At 62.3% G+C, this 17,754-nt stretch overlaps 1 protein-coding gene across 4 annotated transcripts in view; it reads right to left on the bottom strand.

The window, feature by feature from the left end:
- Positions 1–4,996: 4,996 nt before the first annotated feature.
- CARD11 (caspase recruitment domain family member 11) overlaps positions 4,997–17,754 on the bottom strand; it is a 75,803-nt gene continuing 63,045 nt past the window's right edge. For 3 of the 4 annotated variants that reach the window (XM_037057910.1, XM_037057909.1, XM_037057911.1), the window contains exons 15-26: positions 16,265–16,397; positions 15,670–15,871; positions 15,164–15,290; positions 12,789–13,029; positions 12,217–12,313; positions 11,968–12,063; positions 10,458–10,593; positions 9,663–9,842; positions 8,731–8,855; positions 7,345–7,460; positions 6,049–6,121; positions 4,997–5,607 (exon numbers count right to left, since the gene is read on the bottom strand). In XM_037057910.1, coding sequence (XP_036913805.1) covers positions 5,476–5,607; positions 6,049–6,121; positions 7,345–7,460; positions 8,731–8,855; positions 9,663–9,842; positions 10,458–10,593; positions 11,968–12,063; positions 12,217–12,313; positions 12,789–13,029; positions 15,164–15,290; positions 15,670–15,871; positions 16,265–16,397 — 1,658 coding nt within the window. In that variant the 3' untranslated portion in view covers positions 4,997–5,475. Of the gene's footprint in view, positions 5,681–6,048; positions 6,122–7,344; positions 7,461–8,730; positions 8,856–9,662; positions 9,843–10,457; positions 10,594–11,967; positions 12,064–12,216; positions 12,314–12,788; positions 13,030–15,163; positions 15,291–15,669; positions 15,872–16,264; positions 16,398–17,754 lie in introns of all 4 variants that reach the window. The other variant, XM_037057912.1, reaches the window with a different exon arrangement.

The raw sequence follows: 17,754 nt of genomic DNA, 5'->3' as shown, positions 1-17,754 counted from the left end.
ATCTAACCAAATTGGTTAAACGTAATTCGCCATTGTGGCCAGGGGCTACCAAATTGAACAGTGTAGTGGAGACCCGTGCCCATCTCTCCAAGGCGGGGAGTTCTGACCGGCGAGCCGCGAGAGGTCCAAACTCGCAACGCCTGACCATGTAGCCAGGGGCGCTGACCGCTTTTTCCTCGGACGGCACATACAAAAAAGACAGCAGCCAACACGACCGACCGACATCACGGGTGAATGAATCAAGATTATATCTATGTTTTTGTCAGATCGGCAAAAACCATCTTTTTGCTGTGGAGCCGAATTTCAGTGAGTAGTTTGTGTGTGCATGAGATGCCCGAGGTGGCGGTCCCTGTTCCAGAGCTTCCGGGGCGTGTCGTGTTCTCGGGGTTGTCTGGTTGTGGGGAGCAGATGGAGCCGTGCCCCGCCCTGCCCTGCCCCGCCCCCACCCGGGGGCTCCTGCTTTTCCCACCTGGCTGCCCCGCACTGTGGGAGCAGCAGTCACACAGCTTAGCCCCCTCCCCCAAGGGCGGCTGGCGGTCCTGCTAGAGGCCCAGCAGGCCAGGCCTCTCCCTCACTGTGGGGTTACTTGTCACCTGTTTGCCCTGAGCAACCACACGCCACCAGGGGGGAGACCCGTCGTCGGGAGGTGGGCCCAGGCAGATTCAACAAGGCGGCAAATTCTTTGTGACTCACCAACCTCAGGCAGGATTCGGTCCCTTCCCTTCGGAGCTGGGCTGGTCATCTGGGACCCCTCGGGCTGGGTGACGAGTCCCCTGGGGACACCCTCTCTGGGAGCCTGAGTCCCCAAGTAAGAAAGCCCCTCGCTGGAGGCCACGGGCCAGGCTCCGGCCAGAGCACAGGTGCGACCGACCCCGCCCGCCGCCAAGCGCGTCCCCGGCATGGGAGAGGACCCCACCAGACGAGACTTTTTGCCCAGCTGAGCCCTGTCTGCACTCCTGAGGCACTGGAGAGACTTCTAGAAGACGCGTGCCGTGGGAAGCCACTAAGCGCTGGGGTCGTTTGTTGCACAATAACAGAACCAGAACAGGGGACACGCTGGGACCACCCCCAAACCTGGCTCCAGTACAGCCAGGCCACCCCAGAGACTCTTGGGCCAGTCGTCAGGTGGCGCTGGGGTGACAGATATCTGGAACCCTGACCCCAGGGGGCAGGTCCTGGCAGTTTTCAGCTCTGCCCTCACCTGCCCCTCAGTGGCTGGGCTGTGAGAGGTTCAGGGGAAGGGACAGGAGCGTCCCCAGCGGCCGGGAGGAACCCAGAGCTTCCCACAGTAGGGCAGCCTGCCAGGGAATGAGGCCCGAGGCACCCGCATCAGGTTTTTTAAAAAGCAAAAGGCTGAGGAGTGACTAATGCATTTGCTGCCGCCTGGCCAAGGGAACAAGCGTCTCCGTCGCTCGTCTGTGCCCGGAGGCTCTGGAAGGGCGCGTGTGACAACTCGTAAACACAGCTTCTGTGCCTCCGGGGGTGGGGACAGGCAGAGGTGAGAGTCTGAAATGGATGGGCTTTTATAATGCGTGGCTTCTGAACTCTGTGAATGCTCTATCGATTAAAAACGGATACAAAACTCCAGGTTAAAAACCAATCTTCACGAAGCCTCTCCTCTCTCTGGAAGGTTCCCGGTTCCCTGCAGCTAGCCCGAGAGGTGACAGGCGGGGACTGACCTGGCTGGCCTGGGTGTGTGCCGGTGGGAGGGAGGACAGCCAGAGGGTCTGGGGGGAACTTTCAGCTGCTGTCAGTTTGGGTTCTTGGGGTTCAAACTACAAAGCCAGGGTTCGGCCCCAGCTGGTGCGGCCCCACCCCTTCTGGTGATTTCTCTAGTCCCAGCCCTCGGAGCCCACAGTGCGGCTTTTATAAGTTGCTGGGTGCCCTGCAGAACATTCTGGGTAGTAACAGGGGCTGGAGAGGGGGCTGGGAGCCTGTCTCCCCGTCAAGCAGTCCTCGTGTCCTGGTCGACCGTGGTGAGGACACATCTGGGAGAGGCAGCAAGCGGGGTTGGGAGGGGGACGCTAACCCAGATAGACGCACGGGAAAATGAGGACGGCAGATGTGACGGCTTTTGTGGGCAGCATGCTGGCCTGATGCCAGGGCTCGAAGACCGTCCCCTCCCGCATCCCCCCGCAACCCCCCAGTGGTGGCCTGGTTTGGGAGAAACCGGGCCTGCTCGAGTGGAGCTGCTGGGGTGTGAGTGGGCTGCCTCTGTCCAGGAGAGGAAAGACACGTCCTCCCCATGCGAGATCGCCCTGCAGCTGGTCCGCTGGACACTTCGCCCGCCAAAGGAGGAGTCGGGGAGGAGTGGGACAGGCACCATGAGGACCCCAGATAGTGCCTCTGACTTGGGAGACCCAGCAAAGGGAGGGCTTGCCCCGTGCCAATCAGCCAGGCCCGGGGAGTGTCCAGCTTAGCAGCTGTGTGACCTTGGTTAAGTGACCTAACCCCTCTGGGCCTCAGTTTTCTGCTGTAGGAAACGGAGAAGACGGGAATCAGTCAAAGAACACTTACCGAGTGCTCGGCACAGAACAGGAACTCAAAAAACAGTCGCCAGTATTTGCCCAACCCGAGAGCAGCGGCCCTTCATCTTTGGGGGCTCCTGAGACCCGCAGGGGATCTGAGGAAGTCAGGACTTTTCCTTGGAAGACCGCAGGCCCACCCATGCAGTGGGGTTTCGGGGCTTCAAGCTGCCCGCTGGGGGCTTTGAAGGTGACCGGGCGTCATCCATCTGTGGCGATGTCAGTGGAGGGCCCATGGTGTGTCCCCCAGCAGCTCCCTGAGTTCCGGGCTGGCTCCTGGGGACACACTCGGCTGCAGGCTCTGCTGTGGTCACTGGCGCTGTGCCGAAGGACGGTCAGCGCCCCCACCGCCCAGCCCTCGCTCCTCTCCCAACACCTCCAGGGCTGTGACTGCCGGGCTCCTGGGGCTCCAGCACATAATGTCAGGGGGTCCTCTTTGAAATCCTCCCATGGGCTGATTCCCCAGGGCCCAAACCCCCGGTCCCCCCCGCAGACTTCATCAGCTCACCCAGGGGGAGGCCCGGAGCCCAGCCCCTCATTGCTGACCTCTCCTCCCGCCCCATCCTATTAACACACATAAAGCCCACTGCCCTGCACCTGGGGCCTGGTTAAAAGAAATTGGGGGCCCCCCATCTCCATCCCTCCTTCACCCCCAGCCCTCAAATTATACTCAAGCCTCGAGTTTGGTTATTCTGCAGGCAAACCCGACAATTCTGAAGTTAAATAAGTAAATATGAATAAATCAGCAGGTCTTGGTCTCCCAACTTATTTCCGGTCACGTTGGTCCCCTCCGTTCCAAGTACAGGAATACTTTACGAGGGAGCGCAGTCTCCACGTGGAAATGTGATGGCCTCAGCGTGGGGAGGGTGCACTGGGTGACTGACTAAAGCGGGAACCCTTCCCGCCCAGGCCTCTCGGGTGGCAGCTGACAGGGCCCTGAATTACTGCCGCTGGCCCCTGGGTCCGGTGTGGCCACAGTTCCCGGCTGCTGTGGGGACAGAAGCACCGCCAGCTGGCTCTCTGAGGGACGCCTTTGGCTTTCAAAGGCGTTGCCCTCCCTGGCACACTCCGACGGTGGCACACTCTGACGGGGTGTAGAGATGAGTTGTGGGAAGAGGAGAGGACCAGCCCCCCACCCAGGGCCCCCAGGGCCCCCAGGGCCACTCACACCTCCCAGGACTTTGTGTTAACGTGCCTTCTGAGGACTGAAATGCTAGAAAATACTCCAGGACGCACAGCACTTTTTTTTTAAGGAGACACGTATCGAGTTCTTTTATTCATAATTCATATGTGGACTGTGCGGCGAAACCAGCAGAGGATCAACTCGTGCCCCTGGTGTCTGAAACTATAAAAGAACGGACGGCTCCTGTATCAGTTAGACATTCCTCCAGGCTGCAAATAACTGAGAACCGAAATAACAGCCACTTAACACAAGATGAACATTTCGGTCTCGTGTAAAAGAAACCCAAGCAGCAGTTCCGGGCTTACAGTGCCACCAGGGACTCTGGTTCCTTCGGTCTTTCTGTCCCACCATCCTCTCTCCGCACAGGGTTCCCATCCTCAAGGTCACCCAAAGATCCAGGATGACTGCTGGAGCTCCAGCCATCAGGTCTGTATTCCAGACCAGGAACTGGACGAAGGCTGCTGGTCTGTGTTGTCTCTCCCCCAAACTTTACCTTACATTTGCTTGATTGCCCTAGCTGCAAGGGAGCCGGGGAACTATGAATGTTAGTTAGCTTAGTTTCCCAGAATGAAAATCGGGGTTGTTAGTAAGAAAAGGAATGCAGATACCAGATTGCCAGCTACCAGTTCCCACAAACACACTGACCTGGGTGTGAACCCCAGCCCACCACCTACCAACGGCTGAACACCCAGCATGGTGCCAGGCTGCAGCTGGCCTGCTTCGCCTGTGCCCAGTTGGGTCCATACTCAAGCTCTGCATCAAGGCAGTGAAGAAGAACAGCGGTTCTAGGACCCATACAGCCTCTGCTACCTGCTGTGGAGGGAAGCACAGCTTCCCCGAAACCCACCTGTGCCCCACTCACGGGTCGTGGGAGCAAACACGGAGAGGGCCTGACCCCGAAGGCTCCCTCCTGGCTGAAGAACGAAAGGGGGCCGCGCACGGGACCACTGCCCAGGGGCAGAGAACACGTGTGGGAGAGCTGAGTAAGGGGCGCCCGGCCTGGGGGCTGGCGTCAGCGTGGGGAGGGGTGGGGGTGCTGCAGGGGCGTGGACAACGAGACCTCCCAACACAGGCCTGTCCCAGGGTGGCTACAATGGATCAGGACGTGTCCTCGCCACAAGCCCCAACCCCAAGTATAAATCGGGCCTTCCCTGGGACAGTGGTGATGGATGGCCACCCCACCTTCGCCGGACACAACGTGGACCCTCAACTGAGCTGCCTGGCAGCGGTCTGCGGTCTAGGAAATGACGACAGCCGAAAACTACGAAGTCAAAAAGGTGGTTGGAAATAAGAAAGTGGAGAAATTTTAATGCAAGAAAAACAATGGAATGGGCATGTCCCCTTCCACCGGGAAGGTGCCCCTCATGTGTGCGTCCCCAGCGCAGGTGGCAAGGGCCTGCAGGGTTCCTGCGTCGCTGGCACGCACCTGCTCCACGCGTCACATTCAACTGCTGCTCTGCTCCAAGGGGCCGCCGGCCTCGGCCTGGCTCTGTGTCCTGAGTGGGACCCTGCTTCCCCGCTGAGGCCAGCAGCGCCGGACCACCGAGTGGAGTCAGCCCTGGCAGAATAAGCTGCCAGGCGTCTCCTGAGACGCCTGTCCCCCCCGCCCCAGGCTCCCCGGAGGGGCTCTGATGGGATCGGACAGAGCCCCCAGGCTGGGGGCGCTCCGCAGGCCACACGGTGGCCCTCACCCCCACAGCACTGCCTGGGGGGTGGGGGGGCCCAGACACCCCTCCTGAGTCCCGCTCAGACTCGGGGCGCCCCGCCTCACAGCTGGTCCTCGTCTACCCAGACGGTCTTGCGCTGCTCCTCGCCGATCCTGTCCTTGATGACACGGAGCAGCTCCTCCACGCTGCCCCACACGTCGGGCTCCACGGTGGCGTACAGGCAGGGCAGGGCCTCCAGCTCCTTCTCCTTGAGCCGGCACAGGCGCAGAAACTCCTCCTCTGTCTCGGGCCGGGGCAGCATCTTCCTGCGGGTGCAGGGCGAGGCTGCAGGCGGGTTCTGGGGGGCAGGGGGGCCATAGTCCCGCCCCGCCACTCCCCCGCCCGGGGCGCCCTGCTGACCACCCCTGTGCCGTTTCTCATCGTGGCTCCCGCCTTCCAGCACTGGGTACCCTGAGCCCTGTCTTCTGTTCATTAGGGAAACCCCAGGAGGGGGGGATTAAAAAAAAAACTTTCTTTTTACCTTTTAATTGTGGCAAAATACACATAAAATAAAAGTTGCCATCTTACCCGTGTTTAAGCGTGCAGTTCAGGGGTAGGTTTATTTACACAGTGGTGCAGCTGTCCCCACCACCGTCTCCAGAACTTTCTGATCGTCCCAAAATGAGANCAGGGCCTCCAGCTCCTTCTCCTTGAGCCGGCACAGGCGCAGAAACTCCTCCTCCGTCTCGGGCCGGGGCAGCATCTTCCTGTGGGCGCAGGGCGAGGCTGCAGGCGGGTTCTGGGGGGCAGGGGGGCCATAGTCCCGCCCCGCCACTCCCCCGCCCAGGGCGCCCTGCTGACCACCCCTGTGCCGTTTCTCATCATGGCTCCCGCCTTCCAGCACTCGGTACCCTGAGCCCTGTCTTCTGTTCATTAGGGAAACCCCAGGAGGGGGGGATTAAAAAAAAAACTTTCTTTTTACCTTTTAATTGTGGCAAAATACACATAAAATAAAAGTTGCCATCTTACCCGTGTTTAAGCGTGCAGTTCAGGGGTAGGTTTATTTACACAGTGGTGCAGCTGTCCCCACCACCGTCTCCAGAACTTTCTGATCGTCCCAAAATGAGACTCTGTCCCCGGTAAACTCTCGCCGCCCGGCACCCTTGGCACCCACCCTCCGGCTTCCCGTCTCCATGAACCTGACTCCTCTAGGGGCCTCGCAGAAGTGGGTCATTTGGTTTTGTCCCTCTGTGTCTGGGTGATTTCACTGGCACACGGTCACCCTGTCACTTCAGGCCCATGCATGTGTCACGTGTCAGCATTTCCTCCCCTTAAAGGCTGATGGATCGTCCAGTGTGCCAATGGGCCCATTTCACTCATCCCTCTGTCCATCTGTCCATCGAGGGACACCTGGTGGCTGCGGTGAGCGGCACAGGCGTGCAGGCGCCTGCCCGAGTCCCTGCTTTCAGTCCTTGGGGTCAGGCCAAGAGGGGGCTGGCTGGGCCCCATGCCGCCCTGCGGTTGTCTTTGAGGAGCCCGGCCCCCCGATCCGGCAGCCACCACACTGCATCCTGTCCCCGCCCGTGCCAGCTTCTGGGCTGGGCCTGGCCATCCTGCTGGGTGTGCCGGGGTCTCTGGGGGTTTGGGTCTCATCTGCTCACTCACAGGTCTCCTAGGTCCCTACATGCAGCAGGCACTCTGTCAACGATAGGTGACAGAAGGGAGTGGCCTCAGCCCTGGGTCTCAATTACTGTCCTGTGTGAGCAGACTCGGGGTCCGGCAGTGCCACGCACTGGTGAGGCCCGAACCTCGGTGTCCTCCGCGGTCAGCCCCCATAGCCAAGCCTTCCACACGTCACGCGGCCTTGCACAGGGTCCGAACCAGGCCTCTCCTCGTCGCCCACCAGGCCACTGCGCTGGCTGTCCCTGGTGGCGGGCGTGGGAGAAGATGGGGTGCTCTAGGAGCCGCAGTGGGGGGCTCGGAGCCCTACCTGAACTTCTTGATGTTCTTCTCCGACACCCGGATGAACAGCACGATGGGGTAGATCCTGGACTTGATCAGCTCCCGGGTGCAGCCGATCCCGGCCTCCAGCAGACAGTGCTTGTTCTGCAGGCGCAGGACGGCGGTCAGCGGCGGGCCCACCCAGCTCCCCGAGCCGGTGGTGCGGGGCCTGGGCGGGGGACCCGGCCACGGGCAGGCTGAGAGCCCGGAGCACTCCCGCTGAACCCGGGCACGACCTGAGGCAAAACCCAACCACTCCAGAGTAAGGCCCTGCTTGTTCCACACTTGGCCTCTCCCTGCTGCACAGAGGTGGGCGCTGGGCCGAGGTGGACCGGCAGCGTGAAAGAGTCTTAATAAACGTGAAATTGGTGTCAAGGGTGCCTGCTACTCTCCGCAGCCCGTGAAGACATTCTCAGTGCTACTGGGCAACGGGCAGAGGACCCGTGAGAGGCCAGGCAGCTGCAGGTTGCTGGGGGTGTCTGCAAGGCTCCCTGGCGCCCAGGAGCTCACCGTCTCTGAAAGGGGACACTCCCTGTCTGGCTGAAGGTGTCACTTCAGAAACAAGCAACCTTTGCATCGTAAGGGAGCTTGAATATGGAAAAGAGACATGCTCCCAGGCTGGCGGCACAGCCAATCACAAAAGCAAACGAGCTGGTGGAGCTCGCCGGGTCCAGGCGTCCCCTTGTTCCGTCCATCGCTGCTCCCTGCCTCCTGCCACGCAGCACCGCCTGGCCCTCTAACAGGCACGTCTGCTGGACGGCATCGCGTTCCTGGCGAACGTGACCTCAGCTCCCACCCGCACACCATCTTCCAGCCAGTCCACGGTCGGAATTCCCCAACCAAACCTCGGAACCACACAGCTAAAGGCCGATGGCTCTGCCCGGGCTTTGGTCTGTGTGAGTGGCTGCATCGGGAGGGTGCCGGGGTGACCGTCAGCCGGATGGCAGATGTGGAGTCCCTGGCCGGGCACCGTGCCTGCTGCCCCCAGGTCACTGCCCCAGGTCGGGAGCTGTGTTTGCACATCACCCGGCTCTAGCAGAGTCTAAATCGCACGCTGCCCCAAGCCTTCTGGTGCTCCGTGCCCCCTCGTGTGGCAAACACGACATCTGCCACCCCCCGTGCTCTCCCTGGCTCTCGGCCTGACACGCTGGCCCTGCACAACACTCGCGGGGGCGTGGGCACTAGGAAGCCAGCAGAAAGGGGAGGTTTCAAAACATGAGGCCAGAGCAGGGGCGAGGGGGTGGAGAGGGGCAGGGAAAGGGGGAGGCACGCCCGCCGAGGGGGAGAGCCCGGGGGCATCCCGCACGCGCCCCTGCGGCCACACAGAGACCGCCGGCCGGGCAGTGCCACCCGTTCAGCCCCAGCCCCGCCGCACCTTGGCCGCCACGGCCTCGATGTGCGCGGGCACGATGCACTCGAAGGTGTTGGGGTTCTTCTCCCGCGAGCAGATGATGGTCTGCGACTTCTGTTTCCGCAGGAACTCGTCCCTCGTGACGACGTCTGTGGAGGGAGGAGCAAGGTGACTCGGGGTCCGCTGTCCGGTCCAGACCCCCCCTCCGGGCTGGACCGAACTCCCTGTCCCGGTCCCCTTCCGGCTGTGTCTAAGTGAACCCCGTCTCCTGCCGCAGTCCTGGTGGGTGAGGACACTCCTCCCAGCAGCTCACGGGGGCGCTGGTCAGCGAACACGCATGGTTTGGCTACTACTCAGCCACAGGGCTCACGGGACAAAGTAGCTCAGGCACTGTGCTGGGGTGCTGACCAGCAGCTGCCTATCACGAAGGGTTTGCTGCTCCAAATGCCCGCCCACCCACCCACCATTCATCTGCCCACTCACCCATCTACTCATCTACCCACCCACCCACCCATCCGTCCACTCATCCATCTATCCATCAGTTCACCCACCCATCTATGCATTGATTCATCCACCCACCTGTAATCCACCCACCCATCTGTCCACCCATCCCTGTCCTCCTGCCACACGAGGCTGCAGAAGCCCTCAGTGATGCGGTGGCTTGCCTCCCCCCGGAAGGGCCCAGAGTGGGGACCCCACGCTGAGTTTCCTGGCCGACTCTGTGACCCCCCCACCCCATCACCTTCAGTGTGAACTGGGGAGGGAAGGCTGCTGCCCTGGCTCTGAGCCACCGTGAACTGGGAGAGGTGGGCGCAGGCACACGGACCTCCCGTCCATGCCAGGCCGGAGGGAGCGCTGCCTCTCCATCGCCCTCCGGCTCCCCGAGCCCCGGGAAGTGGTGTGGCCGGCGCAGGCAAGGGCATGGAGGGCCCGTGGGGTGGGGGGGGCGTGCTCACCGGGCTTGCACATGGTGAACTCCATCGCGCCCCCCGAGTTGAGCAGCTTCTGGACCAGTGCCTTGGCCAGCATGGTGGGCGTGAAGAGCACAGGCCGGCGGCGCTCGCAGTGGACGGCGCGCACCAGGCTGTAGGGGATCAGGCTGAGGTTCTTGCTGAGCTCGCTCTCGGGGTCCAGCTCTGGGAGGGGACGGGAGAGCGCGGGCTGTGAGGCCTCGGCCCACCCGGCCCCAGTGGCGGGCACAAAGCCCTGGGTGCCCTTTGGCCCCACGGAGGCTTTTTGGGGAAAATGGAAATGGGAGGCAGGGAGTGACAGGGCCTCCTTCCCACCTTCCAACCCTCCACGGCTGTGGTGTGGGAGCCCTGGGCAGCGGGAGGAGCCCCCTCCCCGGAAACCAGAGCCTTGCCGTGTCCTCTGCCCCCAGCCTGACCGTCCAAACTCCCAAAGCCCCAGGCCCTCCTCTGGCCAGCAGCAGGGCCCTGCACAGGGGACTGTGTCCTGGTGGCCCCGGGCTGGCTTGATAAATGGCCAGACCTTGCACCGGGGAGGGAAACCAATAAGCAAACACTGCATGGCAAACAGCTTCAATTAGCACAGGTGCCTGGACTCACACCAAGTGTAGCGGGCGTTAGGGGGAGCCTGGCGGCCCCCCCACCCCCGCAGCTCAGGCCAGGCAGATCCTTCCCGGGCGGCACCCCCATGTGCAGAGACCAGATGTCCCAGCCCCCCTCTGTGGGAACCCCTGAGACTGCGGGGCCTCTGAGGGGAAGGGAGGCAGATGGTCAGTGCCATACCTTCCTGCCTGTCGGTCAAGAGCTTGGTGGCGTCCAGCGAGGGCCGGGCCAGGCCCCCCCGCGGGCTCCCCGGCACGATGCGCACCCGCTCGTTGCTGTTCATCCTCTTGTACTTGTTCTCCGACCTGCTGACAAACTGGGGGACAAAGGGGTGCAGGTGGCTGTCGTCCCCGTGCTCGTGTCTGACCTGACCCAGCCGCCTCAGCCCAGACTCAAGCAGACCTCTGTCCCAGGCCCAGCTCTGCCCGGGGCCCTGGTTTACCCCCCCGACCCCGCCTCTGGGAAAACACGAGGCACCTGGCAGGCCTGCGGGGCCTTTATGCCCGGGGGTCATTATCTCACCCAGTGGACAGGCACCTACTCTCTGCCTCTCCGAGGCCTGGAGCCCGGGGTACTGGTGCTGAGCGCCCCGGCCCCGCATTCTGGGGGGACCCAGGCGTGCGGCCCCGCAGGCACATGGGGACCGGGAGAGTCCAGCCCCTGCAGGCTCTGGCCAGGAGCCTTGCTAATGGCACAGCCCAGACGGCCCGCCTGGTGGGTGTGGGCAGGACTTCACCTCCTGGGACCCTGCTCTCTACATCCACCGCCCGACCACTTCCATGATTCAGAGGTGAGTCCTGGGGGCAGAAAGGGCTGCCCAGGTTCTCGAGGAACTCTCGGCGAATTCCTTGCCAAATTACGCATGGGTGGTAATATGTGTTCTCACGCAGTGCAGCCCACAGGACACTCAGACCTCATCGGGGTTCCCTTCTGCTGCCTGTTCGCATCTGCCTGGGCTTTGGGGCCACACCCCGGCTCTGGGTTTCCCATGTCCCCACAACAGGATGGAGCAGTGGGGTGACACACCAGCTCCCCGGGACCTCAGTAGTACAGGAACATGCTCACGGGGCCACATCTTAACATGACACCCTCAGCTTTTGTCCCCCAGGGCCAGAGGAGACAGCCAGGTGGGACACCCGCCCAGTGTTTATGTCAAATCACTTCTTGATATCACTCACTATGCTACTCAATTTTCTTTGGAAAATTATCTATGGAAAAAAAAACACCCAGTCCTTTTAGAATTAAGTACAAGGAAAAAGTAGTTTGGTCCCAAAGAGCTAAAACGTCTTGGCGGTTAGAGAAAATATGAAGACTCTGCTGGGTTTCCCTTTTCTCCTGGGCTGCCAGGATGCTCAGAGGCAAATTTCATTCTCAGTCTGAGGGACTAGAGTGACGCAGATGCTTGAAATATTTGTTTTTGTTTCCGGACCCATGGTTTCTTGGTTTTCCATCAGTATTTTCTCAGCTGGGTGACGTTGCTTTCAGCCACACGATCCTCTGATCTTTTATGAAAGTGGGGTCTGCTTTGAACAGGTGCAAAGACTGTCTCCTGACCTGTCCCTGGGAGGATGAACTGGGACGGGGGAGGTGACGCCGCTGTTGTTTGGATACCGCCTCTGTTCTCGGCAGGAGGGGACAGGGCCCCCGTGGATGGGGTGGGAGAGGCGGGGGGCCTCGGGGAGGGCCTCACCTGAAGGAGCTGGCCAAAGAAGAAGCTTGCTCTGGAGAGGCGGGGGCTGACCCGGGGGTCGCTGGTGGAGAGCGCTTCTTCGGGCTGCAGGGTGTTCTGGAATCAGTTTGTCCACCCGTCAGATCCACGGGCTCGGCAGGACCCGTGAGCTCCCCCGAGAACCAGAGCCGTGTCCCCCCAACCCCAGGGTCAATGGCTCCCCTCTGTGGTCCCTCCGGAGACCAGGAGGGCAGGGTGCTGGCGACCTACCCGGAGCGCCCGCAGCGTGTGGTGGGCGGTGTCCGCCTCCTCCCTGCTGCCCCGGTGCATCAGCCGCTGCAGCTTGACCAGGAGGAGCTGCTGCGCTCTGGGGGGGCGAGAGGGGGCGGAGCCTCAGGGCTGGGAGGGGGAGGGGTGCCCAGCCCAGGAGGCCGAGCCGCTGTCTCTGGGAGCGGGGCTGCGGCAAAGTCACTTGGGTAACTTCGGGGCTGGGCCTCCTGAGGCCGCGTGTGCAGCGGTGCCGGAGTTCACAGGTGCTTTACTGACACCTGGGTGTCTACCCAGGGTTGATGATCAGCCCCTGGGTGGATGGAGTTATGGACCGATGTCGAGGAGGAAAGGACCAGCGAACAGGAGGGCGAGAATTAAGAGCCCGGCTGTCCAAGAACGACTGAGAGAGGATGCGCTGGGATTTAGGGAGATAGCAGCAACCCCAGGGAGGCAGGGAAGGCTTCCAGGAGGGGGTGTGGAATTGGGGCCTGGCTGTTCAACAGGCAAAGGACCTGGCATGAGCCCCTGTGCTGAGCGGCCCAGCCCCCGCCCGCCCCGGGGCTCAGCCTCACCGGCTGTAGCTGGGGATGGTGCCCACGTCTAGGTCGTGGTCCGTGAAGGGGTCGACCCGCGCGCACAGCCACTCATGCCTGTCCTGGTACATGGTGTCCCGCACATGCACGATGTCGTCGCACTTCAGGGACATAGAGCAGGCGTCCAGCTGGCTGGAGATGTTCAGGTTCAGCCGGATGTAGAAGGAGTCGCCGGAGGTGATGAGGCCATCCTCCATGTCCTTCAGCAGCTTCCGGTACCCTGCGGGGGCGGGCGAGGCGTGTGGCACTGAACCTGGAGACGCTCCCGGGGCACACACACACACACACGCACTTGGCACCGCCGCCACCCCCAGTAACACACCCCAACCCACCCATGGGGTCCCTCCGGGAGCGGGTGACCAGGGAAACATGTCTTTCCTGAGGATGAGTAGCTGGGTCCTGTACAGGTTTCCCTCACTGTCCTGGCTGCCAGGAAGCTCAGAGCTAAATTTTGCACCAAGTTGCAACAAATCTAGGATCCCCACCACCCTCTCTATGTGTGCCCCCCATCACACAGTACTTGTGTTTTTACTGATTTTGTTCCCTTCGAGCCATGCCCCACGTGCACGCAGTGAACAGCATCATTCCTAGGGTTCCAGCCTGATGAAGGTGCACGAATGGATACAAGTGGGCAAGCACCACCCAGAGCCCTTGCTCCTGTGCCTCGTCTGCCGACGCCCTCCGTGGGGAACCGCTGTCCTGCCTGCGACTGGCAGACCAGCCGTGCCCCACTCCACACGCGTGGGAGCAAACAGCAGGTGCTTGTCCTTGGCTGGCTCCTCTCGGCTTCAACGTCGTGCCTGTGACAGCCACGTACAGCGCTGCAAGGCAGCACCGTGCTTTTTCATCGCTGCATACTATTCCGCACGACGTTGATTTCTCCTCTCTTGTGGGCACATGGGTGCTGTCTTTGGCTGTTACTGGGCTATCAACCTCGTTTTGTGTGTCTCCGGTGGACACATGTACGCGTTTCTCTTGGATCAGAAGTGGGATGATCAGGTCACTGAGTATGCTTATGTTTGGCTCGAGCCTACACTGCCAGGGGGTTTTCTGAAGTGGTAGGACCAAAGCATGTGTTGTTTTAACCTTGTGTGACATGGTTGCTCTTCAGTGAGAAGCTTTACAAATCCCTTTGGAAGGAAGCAGGCGGGGCGTGAACTGCCAATACAATTCATGCCGCAGAATGCGTGCTGCCTGTGACGTAATCCATAATGTCAGCCCCCCAGTCAGCCCTGTGTGCAGGGAGCCCCGAGAACACAGTGACGGGCACACGGTCCCGACAGCCAGGCCCGGAAATGGCTCGCTGAACGTCTGCCTCGCACACGCTGCGATGTGTGAGCCAGCAGGGTGGTCCGATCAGATTCCAGGAGCAATGGGGGACTCCTGGTCAGTCCCTCCCACCCGCTGGGGCGTGTGAATGCCAACTGCTATCTGAGCTCTCCGCCGCCCGGGAGGAGAGACCTGAGGACAGGTCTGTGGGAGAGAGCCGTTCCTTCACTGAATTCCAGACTGCGGGGCTGTTCTGCTGCACAAGTCTGGGGGGCACGGCCCAGGCTGAGAAGCCAGGCCCAAGAGACAGAGGAGAAGGGGGCTCTTCTTTGGGTTCAGAGCATCACTACCATCCCCCGCACCAACCAGGCCCTGCCGGGAAGGAGTGCGGGCAGGCGGGCGGCAGCGGGGAAGGGCTGGAGGAAAGCAGCTGCTATTTATGCTCTGTTGAAACATTCATGAGCCCCGGTGGTTAAGAATAAGACCAGCTGCAAAGACAATCACGCAGGAAACGACCGGAGGTGAGAATGAGGACTCGGGCTGTGTGGAACGGCAGACAGAGCCCAGCACCCGCTGCCCGGGAGTCCTGGCCGAGCAAGGGGACTGGAGAGAGTTGCTGTGTGGGGGGAGGCTGGCTGTTGCGGGCCCCCGGGGGCCACGGTGCAGGGCAGGCTCTCAGTGTGGCCCAAGAGTCCTGCTTATTCCACATCGGCCACCCCAGAGCCCACGCTGGCCTCAGGGCGGGAAGCCCTGCAGAGAACCCCAGTGTCAGCCTGGCCGGGAGAAGAAGGAGCCAGGCCTGGTGGGGACAGGGCCATTGGCTGGGAGCCCCGGCCTCCTCTGGCTGGGTCCAGCAGCCGCCCGGTGGCTGGGCCCATGGACTCCACCGTGAACTGGGCAGGTGTGTGTATGTGTATGTGCTCACAGTCGCCTGCCCTTCCCTGCCCATCGGCCCCGTCAGATCCTCCCACCAGGGCTGGGCCTGGCCCCTTCCTCCCACCGAACCCCTGGGAGGACGGGGCCCATCTCTGCCCCGGGTGTCCCTGTGGGCTGTGGCCACGTGCCGGAGAGCCCGGTGGCCTTACCTTCCTGGTTGACTTTGTAGTGCAGTGTGATGGGGCCGCTGCACCTCTGGGTGGTCCAGTGCACCTCTTCCTTCGTGCACGTGTCCAGGGGGACACTCTGCCTCTCGCCTTTGATGCAGCCTTCCAGCTAGAGATCAAAGACACGCCGTTCCCTTGGGTTCCGCAGCTCGGGGGGCTGCCGGGGTGGGGTGGTTCCTCGCAGAAATAGAGGCCATCTCCCCACATCGGTCCGCTCAGCGCCACGGAGGGCCAGCCGTAGCCTGCTTCACTGGCTCCACTGCTTCCTGACCACCCCCCGGAGCACCCGTGTGCAGGTGTGTGTGTAGGTGCACACACAGGCTTACAGGGGCCTGAAGAGGGACCCCTGGGCAGGAGGTGACAGCCCCACCACCTTCCTGCTCCCTCCTGGCCAGGGGACCACCACTGAAGGCCAGGCTGGTGGGGTGGGGGTGGGGTGTGCCCGCAGAGGCCACGGGTGAGCCACCACCCCGGCCCCAGCCCCTCACCAGCAGCAGCTGCAGGCCCTCATGCAGGCCTGCCTTCTCCGCCTGCGAGCCCGGCTTGACCGAGTGCACGAAGCTGCCACGGGCGTTGCCCCCGAGCAGGGTGAGCTGAGAGGTGAGGCTGTCGCCGCTCAGTGTGGTGTGCTGTACTGAGGGCCCGGGGCCCCGCACGTGCCCCACGGAGGTGACAGACGGCCGGAAGGGTCTGCGTCAGGAAACAAAACAGGAGTTGGCAGCTGGACCTGGGATGCTTGCACCAGGCCAACCAGAGGGCGTAGCCTCCTGGGCTGTTGGGTGCTCAGGGTGCTGCCGCCATGAGGGATCCGGCACGGGCCCCAGCTGTGCAGGCTCAGGTGGGGAGCCAGGCTGCCTCCAGCCGGGCTGGTGGCCCCGGGCCAGCCCCTTCCTCCCAGGACCTGATGGGGGGTGGGGCGGGGGACAGGGGAAGTGATTTCTGATGTGGGGATGCTAGGATTCCCGGGCAGTGGTTCTAGATTTCAGGAGTGACAGGGATGGTCCCCTACTTGGGGGAGGACTGAGGGGGTGCATGGCCTTCACCCTGTCTCCACCCCGCCCCCGGGTCCCGTGACCACAGCACCTTTCTAGAGAGAACTTCCTGAACATGAGGTTGACCTGCTCCAGCTCGTAGGCGTCCAGGCTCTCGGACTGGTGGGAGGAGGAGGAGGAGTGGATGGACGGGGGGCCAAAGGAGTACCGCTCGTGACTGTCATCTGCAAGGTAACAGGGACCCCTCAGGACCCAGGAGCGACAGGCGGGGCACCCAGGGTGGGCCCTGGGCCCCTCCTGTGGAATTCTTCCCCTGGGTGAGGAAGCCTGAAGAAGGAGCCCCCGGAGGCAGAGGGTCCAGCCCCTGCTCCCAGGAGCCCCCTTGTAGGAAGCTCAGCAGTCCTCCAGGTTCTAAGGGCTAGTTTTTATATCCGCAAAAGGCAGCCTCCGTCGGCAGCTGCTGGCTCTGTTTCTGAATTGGGCTCCGTGTGCTCATTGTGGGGCCATCTGAGGTCTCACCACCATCTACCCACTCCTGGGCCTACGGGCCTGGGGTGCGGCAGGGAGAGCCCTGCCCTGGGCCGACCTTGAAGCCTCCTCCACGAAGGGAGTCTGTCCCGACGCTGCAGAAATGCCCGGACTGCTGCCCAGAGCTCCCTCCAGCTGCCTCTTCCGAAACGCCTTCCGTTCTCTCCTTACCCAGCCTCCATTAGGAGCCAACCTGATAGCTTCCCCTGGTCCCCGATGAAGGAGGGCCACTCGTCTGTCACTTTATCTTCTGGCAGCCGGGGGACGCTGCCACCACCCCAAGGCGCTGAGCCACCTTGAGAGGCCCGAACCCTTCCTGCACCTCCCCCGCCCACCAGTAGGGGCGTCAGGTCTGGACTCCGCACTGGCTTCCCCACTGGCTCCCCCACCGGCCCCCGGCCGCAGCAGTCTGCAGCAGTCTGCCGCAGCGAGGACTCGGGGACGTGAGTGTGTGTCCTGTGCACCTGTGCCAGGGCCCGGAGGGCCGGGCGTGGGGGCTCCACGTGTGTGGGGCTGGCCCTGGCCCTGAGGCTGTGAGGGGCGGCGCTGCTGCAGCCACACTCTTGGCCTGAAGACCGAGCCCCACGCCTGGTTCTCTGCACAGCCACCTGGCCCAGACGACACCCCGGCTCCCACCAGCTCTGTCCGGCGGCTGATCCAGGACCACCACCTGCCCTCCATCTGCCTGGCGCTCGCCTGCCCCGGGACTCCTTCCAGGGCACGAGAAAACCCCTTAATTGCCGCCCACCTCAGTCCCTGACTCCCCTCTCCATTCCTGGGTAACCAAGCAAGCTCTGGTTGGTTACCAGCTTAGTAAACAGATACTTAAGGGGTCTCCCTGTTCCCTGCCACCTTCTGCCTAAGGGGCCTTCCTCTGAGACTGTTTCTCCTGCGAAATGAGGACATGAGCATGTCTGTCTGCAAAGTCGCTGGGAGTCCATCAAACCCGGCCAGGTGCACAGAGCAGGCACGCCCACGGCGCTGGCTGTGACCACAGGGCTTTTTCTCTCTTACAAACCCAGACGGACCCTGAGCAGCAGTGGTCCCTGGTGC

Source organism: Sturnira hondurensis, unplaced genomic scaffold, assembly GCF_014824575.4.
Source record: "Sturnira hondurensis isolate 20B ecotype Veracruz unplaced genomic scaffold, ASM1482457v3 Scaffold0009733, whole genome shotgun sequence".
Lineage (NCBI taxonomy): Eukaryota > Metazoa > Chordata > Mammalia > Chiroptera > Phyllostomidae > Sturnira > Sturnira hondurensis.
This window is presented reverse-complemented; position numbering and strand designations above follow the sequence as displayed.